This window comes from Protopterus annectens, chromosome 13.part0 (genome assembly GCF_019279795.1).
Source record: "Protopterus annectens isolate FY-2018-M chromosome 13.part0, PAN1.0, whole genome shotgun sequence".
Lineage (NCBI taxonomy): Eukaryota > Metazoa > Chordata > Ceratodontiformes > Protopteridae > Protopterus > Protopterus annectens.
The window spans coordinates 16,048,999-16,061,008 of record NC_056747.1 but is presented as its reverse complement, the minus strand read 5'-3'; the positions used below and the strand labels follow the sequence as shown (position 1 = coordinate 16,061,008).

The 12,010-nt window shown below is 43.7% G+C and overlaps 1 protein-coding gene across 3 annotated transcripts in view; it reads right to left on the bottom strand.

Moving 5' to 3' along the window:
* CHAF1A (chromatin assembly factor 1 subunit A) overlaps positions 1 to 12,010 on the bottom strand; it is a 1,619,257-nt gene that overhangs the window by 529,638 nt on the left and 1,077,609 nt on the right. For all 3 annotated transcript variants that reach the window (XM_044090585.1, XM_044090587.1, XM_044090586.1), the window contains one exon: positions 2,820 to 2,985. In XM_044090585.1, the coding sequence (XP_043946520.1) occupies positions 2,820 to 2,985 (166 nt within the window). The remainder of the gene's footprint in view (positions 1 to 2,819; positions 2,986 to 12,010) is intronic.

The window sequence follows — 12,010 nt, the reverse complement described above, 5'->3', positions numbered from 1 at the left end:
GTCCCTTTGAAGACGAGTGAAATGGCACAGGTAATTCAGCGAACGCATGGTAAATGTCGCTGAGGAGAACATCCGCTTCCGCACCTATCCATGGACCTAGATTCCTTGTTAGGTGGATGGACAGGCACTGAAGGATCAGCCAGTTCCTTCTTTGTGGCGGCAGCTACCACCATAGCATCCACAGAAACTCCTTTTGATAAAAATTGCTTGTCTGATGGAGCTGTGATGAATTTGGAGGGTCTCCTGGGAGTGGGGTCCACTGAATCAGGAGCCGTCCATGCCTTCTTAGCAACCACCTGCATGAGGGGGTCGAGGGGGGGGGACACCCAGGAGGTGGAAGGACGAGAGCCAAACGCCTCAAGATACACAGATTCGTCCTCCAAAGGGTTGAGGGCTGGCCAATTTCCCCTCTGTTTAAGGATCTCCAGAATGTCTGCAAATGAGACGTCTTCAGAAGGGGAACGGGGGGAACCCTCAGAATCATCCAGATCTGTGTCCGACGTGATAGACTCAGGTGAGTCAATGTGCTTCCTCTTGCACTTCCTCTTCCGAGGGGGCTCTTCTGCCAAATCAGGAGAGGCCTCGGAAGAGGATGAAATCCCTAAAGGGGGCTCCTGAGGAGCTGGCTCTCTGCGGTCCGGGATGAGGGAGTGAGTCGACTTACCCTGAGGCAGCATAGAGGGAGGGGCTGACGGAGCCGACTGTGGAGTAGAGCCAGGCTCTAACACACTCCGCATGACCTCGAATGCACCCCTGTCAGGCAGAGCCAGAGGTCCCCGCTCCGAGGAGCTAAGGACCCCCCTCGGCACCGACAGTGATGGCTCCGAGGGCGATGTCGGAGCCGAACTCACCAGCGCCGAAGCACCGAGAGGGAGAGGGGGGGTCGGACAAGGGTCCGATGCCACTCACCCCCCGGAGCCGACGAGGGAGGTCCGGCGCCGAGATTCCTCCACGGAAGAAAACGGAGCCGAAGACAATTGTCTCGGCTCCGCAGTAACCACAGTCTCGGTTCCGACACGACCCGGCTCCGAACTCAAAAGAGTCGAAGGAGGAAAGAGTTGATGGAGCGGGGCAGGCACCGACTGATGAGTCGGGCTCTGAAGCATCTGGGCTAGTGCCTCGGACTTAAGTAGTCGACTCACCACCCTCTGAAGGTCATGATCGGAAAGCCTCGATGACCTAGAGGAATGAGACCTTTGGCTCTGTTCAGACAGCAGGGGAGATCCTGGAGCCGAATGAACGGAGCCAAGAGAAGGTGACCTAGACCTCTTTCTGGTTGTCGGCTCCGAAGATCTTGTCGGAGCCGACACGGTACTCGATAACCTCGGCTCCAGCCGAGCCGAGGAAGCCACAGAAACTGTGGACTGAGTCTTATCGGCTCCAGCCGGAGCCGATAAAGGCAAAGGTTGAACAACCTGAGGTCTCGGCTCAGAAGCCGGAGCCGAAGACCTCGATGCCTTAGAGGGCTTCCTGTTGAAACTGACAGGGAATCCTCTGGTTTTAACAAGCCTCTCAGAATCAACTTGTTTTTTCTCTCCTGCAGGACCCTGGGGCTGAAGCCATGGCACACAGCACAGGAGTCCTGCAGGTGCAAAGGCCCCAGACAATAGACACAAGAAGTGTGAGCGTCTGTCAGAGACATTTTCTGACAGCACGCATCACACTTCTTGAATCCAGAGACCTTTGCTTCCTTTGACATTTTCCTAACTGACAGGTGTACACTAACACACACCCAAACACACAGTTATACCCTGTCAGAAAAAATTATTAATACTAAAAATAATAACAATTTTAGTAAAATACTAATAATTAAGCACAAACACACCCTAGGGAAGGGAAGGCCAAAGGCCCAAGGGAAGAACCAACGGTTCTTTTAATAAGAAAACGGGGAAAAAATAGGGTCGGGGATAAAGATCTATATCCTACACTAATTTAGGAAGAATTAAAGTTAAAAGGGGAAAAAAAAGAGTAACTTTTTGTATAAAAGGTAACACTCACCAGGAACCGGTAGAAGCAACCAACCTCGAAGCTGTAGCGGCAAACGAGATCTGAGGTAACTCTCGCCTAGCATTGTGGGATATAAGGGGAGCCTCGAGCCGGTGGAACCAACTCTCGAGCTTTTAGAGTGGCCGAGTCGGAGCCGAGGTCGGCTCCGAACCCATCCAGCAAGAATGAAGGCGAGATAGACAACTTAACATCACAGCTTACTTTACGATCTTACACTTTTGCATGACTGGGACAAGTCTATGTTGCAGAAGTACTGCAGTCTTTTGCAGTTCATTTTTCCTGAACAGTATGTTTTTACTCTTACTACTGTGTAAACAGCAGTGTGTGCGTGCATGCATGACGCTATTGTCTGTGTAGAAAGTATCCTGCCATACCAAGTATGTCTACCAACCAGCAGTGGTACAAAAGCTTTACTACAGCAGGACATTTCGGTTAAACTGAAGCTTTTTCAGAACATCTACAGCTGGAAAAGCCTAATACTGTTGATGTCCAACACAAAGTAATAGAAAAACAACCGCAATTTACCATATATTTCCAAAAACAAAGTTTAAAAGTGCACACCATGATGTATTTGGCATATGCCAGGCTACACTTCACTTTGGCCATGTGCTGCCCTTCATGAAAACATTACACCAAAACACTTGAATATCATGAATGCAGCCCTTAAGTAGCATCTTGCACTACAAAATCCTCATGAACCATCTCCAAAAATTGTCAGCACCATTACCCACTGAGAAACAGATTTCATTCCTCTCTTCTATGACTGTCCAGTAAAATCAGCTCCATAAAACCTTTACAAACAAGGCTCTTACCTCATCTTTACTCAAAGGGTTCCTAGGACTGATTTTACAAGAGTTCTTGCTCCAGGTCCCCCAGTATGCCGGACGATAATTTTCATGGAAATAAAGCAGTTTCATTTTCCCAAATTTCTTTCGATTAGGAATGCCAGCAGATTCATTTTGCAGAATAATTACATCACTGTTGAGGAAAAAAAGTGAGAGATTTCACAGCCAAAGTCTACTGTGTTTACGAAGTAATACCTCTAGGACAGCACTATAAATATGAGATTTACGCTGCAGAACTAATAGTCGTACAATTTTCTTTCTTCATGAATGTGGCCACCTTAATTTTGGAACTGTTCCAGAAAGATATGCTGGAGCAACCACTGAAACTCCATGTTGCTTCATAAATGTTTCTATTAATGGTATTAAGAACTGGCATGATAAAGCAGATTTCTGAAGGCAGCGCACACAACACTTCTGAGCAATACAGACATGAAAACTGAAGGGTTCCTGAGAGGGGAATCACACACACCCTTTCCCAAATAAAGCAGAGTATTATCTGTCCTAAAATTACTCCTAATTTCTGTTGTCACTCTGTCTCCAAGCATCTAACTAAAGAAAAACATTAAACACAGCAATTGTTGGACAATTTACATACAGCATCATCCATGCTGAAAACAGAATAAAGTTTCCTCGATCCTTTACACAATCACAAGTTCCTGGTCTGCCAAAGATGTTCAATGAAATTGTCATAATATAAACGTGACATTGAAAACATATGAATGTGTTAAACAGTGGATATTAAAAGTTTACACACCCCTGTGAAAATGGCAGGCTTTTGTGATTCATTATTTTATTTACCAGGAAATTCTGACTGGACGCAGGTACTTTTTCAGCAGAGGCCCAGGGAGAAAAGCTCCACAGAAAGACATGGTAGATGATAAACAATATAATGTTGAATCCAAAAAATATCCAGCACAAGGGAAAGATGAAAAAATGTATTCATCAATCCTGGTTTAAATAAAGCACCTAACCTAATAATCCAAGCATAAGCTTTTTGGTTTAGCAAATTATGCTATCCAGCTTTGCATAGCCTATTCATATGTATTTTGTCTATCATTAACCCAGAGTACCTTCTCATGGCGCCTGTGTACTTAACACCGAGTGCGCCATGAGAAGATACTAATTTCAAGCGGTTACCCCCCCCCCCCCCGAGTGTCTTCCTGAAGTGCGAGAAACTGTAGTCAAAACTAATGTAAAACACACTGAAATCATAACTGAACATGTAAATTACATTATATAGTTATGATTCAGTGTGTTTTTACATTAAAGTTTTACTTCTAATTCCGCTTAAAAAGTTGTTGATAAAGCAAGTGCTGGCAGCCAATCGGATTCTTGCAATCCGAGCCACCACTTGCGTACCAGCTCCACCACCAACCTAATTTTCTTTTGTTTTATCCAAATAGAGGGTCCAGCAACAGGTATTTCTTTTTGATAATATTTGGAGACTTTACCTGCTACTGGATCCCTCTATTTTATTTGTGCTTTCACGGATCGCCGGAGATAGCCATTCACGCTCACTGGCATTTGCTGCAAGGAGTTCCTGGTTTGACTGCCCAAAAGAACTGCTTTGGTTTCCCCTTCAGGTAAGCTGTGGTTTGAAGGTTAAACATATTTATTTTTGAGAGTGTGTGTATATTCGAAGTCATAGCCCTTTACTGACCACTGGTGTATTTATCTTGCTTCATACAGTGCTCTGTTTTGAAGTCCGGTGTTTTATCTTTTTTCTCCATGCTGGGCTGCTGCTGTGTAACATTCTGCTGCAATGTGTGTCCGTTTGAGCGTGAGTCTTTGCTGGGCTGCTGCTGTGTATTTATTTGGGCTGCTCTGTTTCAACAAACTAGGAAGTATGCATGTTCTGGGGCTGTTGTGTGTGTTATATATTTTATTCTGCAAGTGCACGTCTTTGCTGGGCATTTTAGTCTGTTGCAATGCCCCGTTTGAAGTCCGTTTTTTGATGTTTTATCTTTCTGCTCCATGCTGGGCTGCTGCTGTGTATTATCCTGCTGCAATGCTCTGTTTGACCAAACTAGGAACAAAGTCATCATGGGACTGGCTACAGACGAGCTAAGGACAGGTTGGTTGACAAGCGGCTAACGACAGGATAAAGTGAAAACAGGGAAGGAGGGTCGAGGCCGAGTAGGCCCGCCTGCCGTCTTTTTTTTTTTTTTTTTTTTTTATTTGCCTAGGGGAGGGTCCTGTGGGGGCTGCATTGCTGCCGAGTTGTCCGTTGGGATTGAGGTGAATGTGCAAAAGTGTGGCCCCCTCTGACCGCGCCATCTTGGTTGAGTCCGTGTGCGGTCCTTGGAACTGGGTGAGTCGCGGTACCCCCTCCCATTTCTTGTTACTTTGGTGTCCCGTTTCAGCGGCGGGTAATTGTTCAGGTGTTTGGTGTCTTCCTTCTTGTTTTGACAGAATTTGGCCCAGTGCTTGACGTGCTAAAAGGGTGTCACTAGGGGTGTGGTGGGGAAGGAGCTGCCTTGTTTTATGTGGGTGTTGGGGTGGGGGTATTTTGGATCCCAGTCTTGTTCACACTGCAGTGCCGTAGATTGTGTATTTAGCAGTAGGCTGTCAGCTTTATCAACCATATTCATCAAGGACACCCACACCTCAAGACTGGCGGCAACGCACGATGCATCGGAGACCATCCAGGTGCAATTAACCATAGGCAAGACTGCTCTGCAAATTGTAGCATGTTACAGGCCACCCTCACAAACTCAGGAACCTCACATGGCCTTCCTGAAAACACTAGAGGGGATAAATGTATCACCTAACACCATCATACTAGGTGACTTCAATTACCCTAATATAGACTGGGAACACTACTCAAGCCCAAACACCCTAGCCCAAAAGTTCCTGGAATTCATAAACTCAAATGCCATGGAACAACTAGTCACCATCCCCACAAGAGGAGAAAACATACTTGATCTCATCATCACGAACATGGGAGCACAATGTTCAACACAAGAAGTATACCCCTCACTGGTGAGATCAGATCACAAACTAATCTCGCTGGAGGTCCTCATCCCACCCCCACCTGAAATAAAAAAGACCACAGTAAAGAACTTCTCGAAAGCCGACTTCACACTTCTAAAGACTAGTGTGGTCTCCTTTAAGGCCCCGAGCGGCGGAAAACAGTACTCAAGCCGCTGAATCACTTACAAATGCCTTCTACCAGCACCTGCAGGACTGCATGGATAAGGCAATCCCAAGCAAAACAAAGACTCTTTGTACCAAAGGCAAGCGTCCAGTCTGGTGGACCCCAGCCATAAATAAACTCTACAACAAAAGGAGGAAGCTACTACAACATAGAGCAAAATCCTTAAAAGGTAAGACACCCTTGATCACTATAAGTAAAAAACTAAGAGCTCTCATAAAATCATCCAAAGCAAATTTTGAGAGAAAAATAGCTAAAGACTCAAAAGACAATCATAAGGCCTTCTTTAGCTATGTTAGAAACCTGGGAGGAAACTCCCAGATATGCTCAGAACTAGTTCAAAATGATGTGAAGATTACTGATCCTACAGACATTGCCAACATACTGGCTGACAGGTTCAGTGCAAACTTCTCCCCCTCCCCAAAGGAGAGATATCTATACCAAGCGATTGCAGCCCCCAAACATCTCCAACCCAAGTGAGAACTGCTCTCTCCAAAGCAAAAACACAGCATCCATGGGACCTGATGGTGTCCCCGGCTGTGTGCTCCACGAACTCAACGAGGAATTAAACCCACAGCTAGGACAGCTGTTTAATCATAGTCTTACCTCTGGATACGCATGCAGGAGTGGCGCACTGCAACTGTGGTCCCACTTCACAAAGGCGGTGCCTCCACCGACCCTGGAAATTACCGCCCCTTTAGCTTGACAAGCCTTATCTGCAAAGCCATGGAGAGGATCATAATGGACCTCATAAATAAAGACATAGGGAATTTGCAGACTTTGGATCCATCCCAGTTTGGCTTTGTCAAAGGCAGATCATGCCTTCTAAACTTGGTTGACTTTTTCGAAACAGTCACCAAAGCCATTGATGAGGGAAAGGCAGTCCATACAGCCTACCTCGATCTGGCGAAGGCCTTCGATACAATACCCGACACGGGTATCATTGAAAAACTCATCAGCTTAAATGTTAACCCATACATCACAAGATGGGTTGCAAACAGGCTGAGTGACAGAACCCACAGGGTCAGAGTTGCTGGCGCCATGTCAGACTCAAAGCCTGTCACAAGTGGTGTACCACAGGGCTCAGTCCTGGGCCCACTCTTGTTTAGCATCTACTTTTCCGAAGTACAAGCAAACACAGGAGGGTTATGGCTGACAAAGTTTGCAGATGACTGCAAACTGGGCGCCATAGTAGAAAACACATCTGACACAGATATCCTTCAGAAGGGTCTCACAGAAACGGATAACTGGTGCCAGAGCCATGGCCTAAAGTTAAATGCCAAAAAATGCATAGTCATACCCTTCGGGAAAAACAAGGTTACCCCTAGCTACCTAATAGGTGGCAATCCACTGAGCACAGAAGAAGTTATCAGGGACCTGGGGACCCAGGTTGATAGTAGTCTGTCATTCGACACCCATGTAGCTAAAGTGGTTAGGAAGACCTTCTACATTGCCCACCTTATCATGAAGGGATTCTCATCTAGATCAAGGGAGGTCATAGTCTCCCTATACTCATCACTCATCAGACCAATGATTGAGTACAATGCCCCATTAAGTAATGTATCTGACCCGACACTTGCAGCAGCTGGAGAGGCCACAAAGTTCTTCACCAAAAGGATAAAGGGTCTCAAACATCTGTCCTATGCTGCCCGACTGAAAGAACTCCAGCTCTATTCAGTAAACACCGCTTGCTCAGAGGTGACCTTTGCCTAACATACAAGGCCATGTCAAACCCAGATTTGATGAATATGCTTCACCTCAAAATATCTAGATCCGTCAGAGCCACAAGGCGGAGACTTAAACCTCGACACGGCTATTAATAGGACGTGCTGGAGGGATAGATTCATCACCCAAAGACTCCCTATGCTGTGGAATAAAATCCCGGTATATGTGAGGCAGAGCACCTCGCTGGCCTTGTTCAAGAGAAATCTTGACCAATGGATGGGAGATCGCAGATATACCCCAGGGATTACCTCAGTGTCACTGCTCGACAGAGGCACAGCAAAATAATGGGTATAGTTCCCCATACTAAAGGGGTGGCGTAAGCCACAAAACTATGGGCTAGGCTTGTAAATGCCCTCGGGCAGATAGCCTAGTATGAACCTATGAACCTATGAACCAGTTTCTTTTTTGAGAAGGTGAATACTGATTGTTGTGTATTTGTAGTGGGTGTAGTAACGGGGCGACAGTCCAAGAAACTTAAGTGTCTATACTGTTGAACCTGAGCAAGTCACTTGATCTGTGTTTATATTTTGAAGTACATAGTTGACCGCTTTCATCGGAAAGGGACTAGTTTTAAGTTCTCATCTAAAGAGAATCACGGCAGGCTTTAGCCAGTGCATGTGGGTGTCTTGACATACTCCGTGTTTTGTTAGAGGTAAATGGATGCTGCATAGCAGAATTGCTCATGTGCATGTCTTTAGAGTTGACTATTGAATGTGACTGTAGCTCTGATGTTGTGTCACCTTGAGTTTTGGAGAGGATGACCTTTTGTAACCCCCGTTACACATTTTATGTAAGGTGTACTTGCCTGATACGATGTACATTATTTCTGTGAGGTGTGGCGTACAGAATTGGAGATAAGTGCTTTCTGTCTTGACTTGACTGACAGAAGTTAACACAGCTGGTGGATATGGTTGTTTTAGCATTTTGGATCTGTGTGTGGAATTGCACATGGTTAAATGATGGGTTTAAAGTTACTGCCAACCAAATGAAATGCTTGAGGTGATGCAAGTCTGAGATAACTTGGCCACAAAGTTTTACAGCATTTGCTTTACTGCGTAACCTTAGTGTGGGTTTGGGATAGTGACTGTGATGAACGCAGACACATGTAGGGTGCATGTCTCTTAACATATTCAGCCTGAAGATTGATTTATACTCTGTACAGCATTTTTTTTATAAATGTTTTCTTTTAGAGTATCTTGGAAAGCATACATACTTAAACTTGGGTCTTCAAAAGTAATTTTTGTGTTGCCCTATTTTGATTTTTATTGTGTATATAAATATGAATTTGATAGCTATGGTATTGTGAATCAAATCAAAAGTGTATGAATATTTGTAGGTGGTGTGTGTTTTACGGCCTTAGAATTAAATCTGCCTGTGCTCACTTTTCTTTGCCGGTGTCAAATGGGAATCCTAAGTCACTTATTGACTGTATTTGTCTATCCAGTTCTCTCTGACCAGTTTTCTTCAGTCTGGCTTGGCAGGTTCGCCTGTCCAAGGGATTTTCTTTTTTGCTTGAATGACTATTTGAATGCACTTTTTGAGTACTGTGAACACTTTTTTTCCTCGTTCTCCTAACATACTGGATATAGATAAACCTAATTTGCATTTTTCTCAGTGTTTAGTGAGTTAGCCATTGTAGACAGTTGTTGGTGCAACTTATGTTTTTAAGTGGCAGTATTGAAGTAAGAAGTATTCTTTCCTGTTTTGGATGAAATGATCTGTTTTGATCTTTTACCTCTTGTATTTGTGTATAAGTATGAGCTTCCAGCCTGAAGGGCAGTAGAGTACCATCACTGCTTCGTTTTTGGATGAAGTTGGCAAGAGTGCCAGCCTCTGACAGGTTTTGCCTTAAAGTGTTGATATTATGGCATTGAAGCTAACACATGCTTGGTATTTATATGCAAACGCAGATCTTGGAAATTCGTAAAGGTACAACACACCTGTTATTCTACAGTAAGTATTAGGAAACACTGGGGAAAAAAAGATGAATGTGCTAAATTGAGAAGAGCTTCTAGGTGGTATTTGGGGAATGTGTAAAAGGATTGTGGCACTTCTAAAAGTGCACTGGAGTCTGGCAAAGGATTACATGACCAAGAATGAAACAATAACTTCTTCATAATACTGAAATGTTTTTCACTGGGATAATTCTCTTAGAAATGTGGATGGTCTCCCTGCACTTTGACAGTGTGCATACTTCTGTGAAAAGTAACTGTTAGACCATGCGAAAAAATTGTTTGGTTTCAGATTTCTGGTTGTGTGGCATCATGGGCATGTGTTTAGTTGAATATTTCTGAAACCTTACCAAGTGGAAGCAAACAAACATAATGTTGAAGAGATAGATGACCGTGACTGTAAAACAATTGTAACAGCACAGTGCTGGTCAAAGGTAACTGCATGCAGCTGTAGCAGTGGCACAGAATCATAAATACCTGATTGCAGCCTATTCATCCCAAGTTCATGCAATGGTTTTGGGTGGGATAAGAGGCTTGGTTAATGGTTTTGGGTGGGATAAGAGGCTTGGTTAATGGTTTTGGGTGGGATAAGAGGCTTGGTTAATGGTTTTGGGTGGGATAAGAGGCTTGGTTAATGGTTTTGGGTGGGATAAGAGGCTTGGTTAATGGTTTTGGGTGGGATAAGAGGCTTGGTTAATGGGTTTGGGTGGGATAAGAGGCTTGGTTAATGGGTTTGGGTGGGATAAGAGGCTTGGTTAATGGGTTTGGGTGGGATAAGAGGCTTGGTTAATGGGTTTGGGTGGGATAAGAGGCTTGGTTAATGGTTTTGGGTGGGATAAGAGGCTTGATTAATGGTTTTGGGTGGGATAAGAGGCTTGATTAATGGTTTTGGGTGGGATAAGAGGCTTGGTTAATGGTTTTGGGTGGGATAAGAGGCTTGGTTAATGGTTTTGGGTGGGATAAGAGGTTTGGTTAATGGTTTTGGGTGGGATAAGAGGCTTGGTTAATGGTTTTGGGTGGGATAAAAGGCTTGGTGAGATGTATTTTATTGCTGATTTTAGGTGTTATGACTTGCAGACTAGTACCAGCACAGAGCTACCATATATTTTGGACAATATTCCTGGCTCTGTCACTACTGTGTAAAATTTAGGTAGGAGGAATTGCTCAGTAATATGCAAGTGTTATACTATTTTTACTGAATTACTCCTGGTCTTCTCCTAACAAATGGTAATGAGTCTGTCACACCTGCACCAGGTAATATAATGAATGCATACTCAGCAGGTTAGGTGCAGTAATTATCACCTATGTCTGAGCGTGCAGAACTGTGCATCAATGACATGCAGGTAATTATCACATTAACAATAAGTGCAGTTACAGTACAACACTGACTACCACTTTTCAGGTAAAACTCTCAGCAGCTGTCACTGTTATTAACATAAGTAGAAGTCGTTATCACGTTGATGAATGCCAAGCCAGATTTGGGTTTTTGTTTATGTGCAGTCATTTCAAGCCACCACCCCCACCATGTTCTTTCTGTCATTTTTACAATTTGTTTGATAGACAGTAAAGTCCCCATTGTGGTTAAATGCTTCATATTTTTTGTGAACTAATGCAATTGAACATCGTATTACTGGGCTGCTTTCCTGGTTCAGTCTTGGTCTTTTCACATGTTGTCTTGGTCTGCTTTCCATTCAGTCTCCCTCGCTTCAGGTTTGTTTTGGACTTATGGTTATGGAAATTGATTTTCATAATTTGGTAAATAACTTTGCAAGGGAGCATCTGAATGTGCTTAGTAATACTTCATTTTGAAGACAGTCTTCATAGCTCCAACATGGTAAAAGAACTTTGCCTCTATGTTACACACATGTACAGATATCAAAATTTGTTTGGGACTTAGGTTATGGAAATTATGATTTTTTTTTCATATTTTGGTAAATAACTTTGCAAGGGAGCATCTGAATGTGCCAAGTAATATCTCATTTTGAAGACAGTATTGCTGGTTCTAACATGGTAAAAGAATTGTGCCTGTATGTTTGACACATGTGCAGATATCAAAGTTTGTTTCGGACTTAGGTTACAGAAATTATGATTTTTTTTTCATATTTTGGTAAATAACTTTGCAAGGGAGCATCTGAATGTGCTAAGTAATACCACATTTTGAAAAGATTATTTATAGCTCTAAAATGGTAAAAGAATGGTGCCTGTATGTTGTACTCATAGGCGGACTTAGGTTATGGAAATTATGATTTTTTTCATATTTTGGTAAATAACTTTGCAAGGGAGCATCACATTGTGTGAAGTAATACCTCATTTTGAAGACAGTGTTA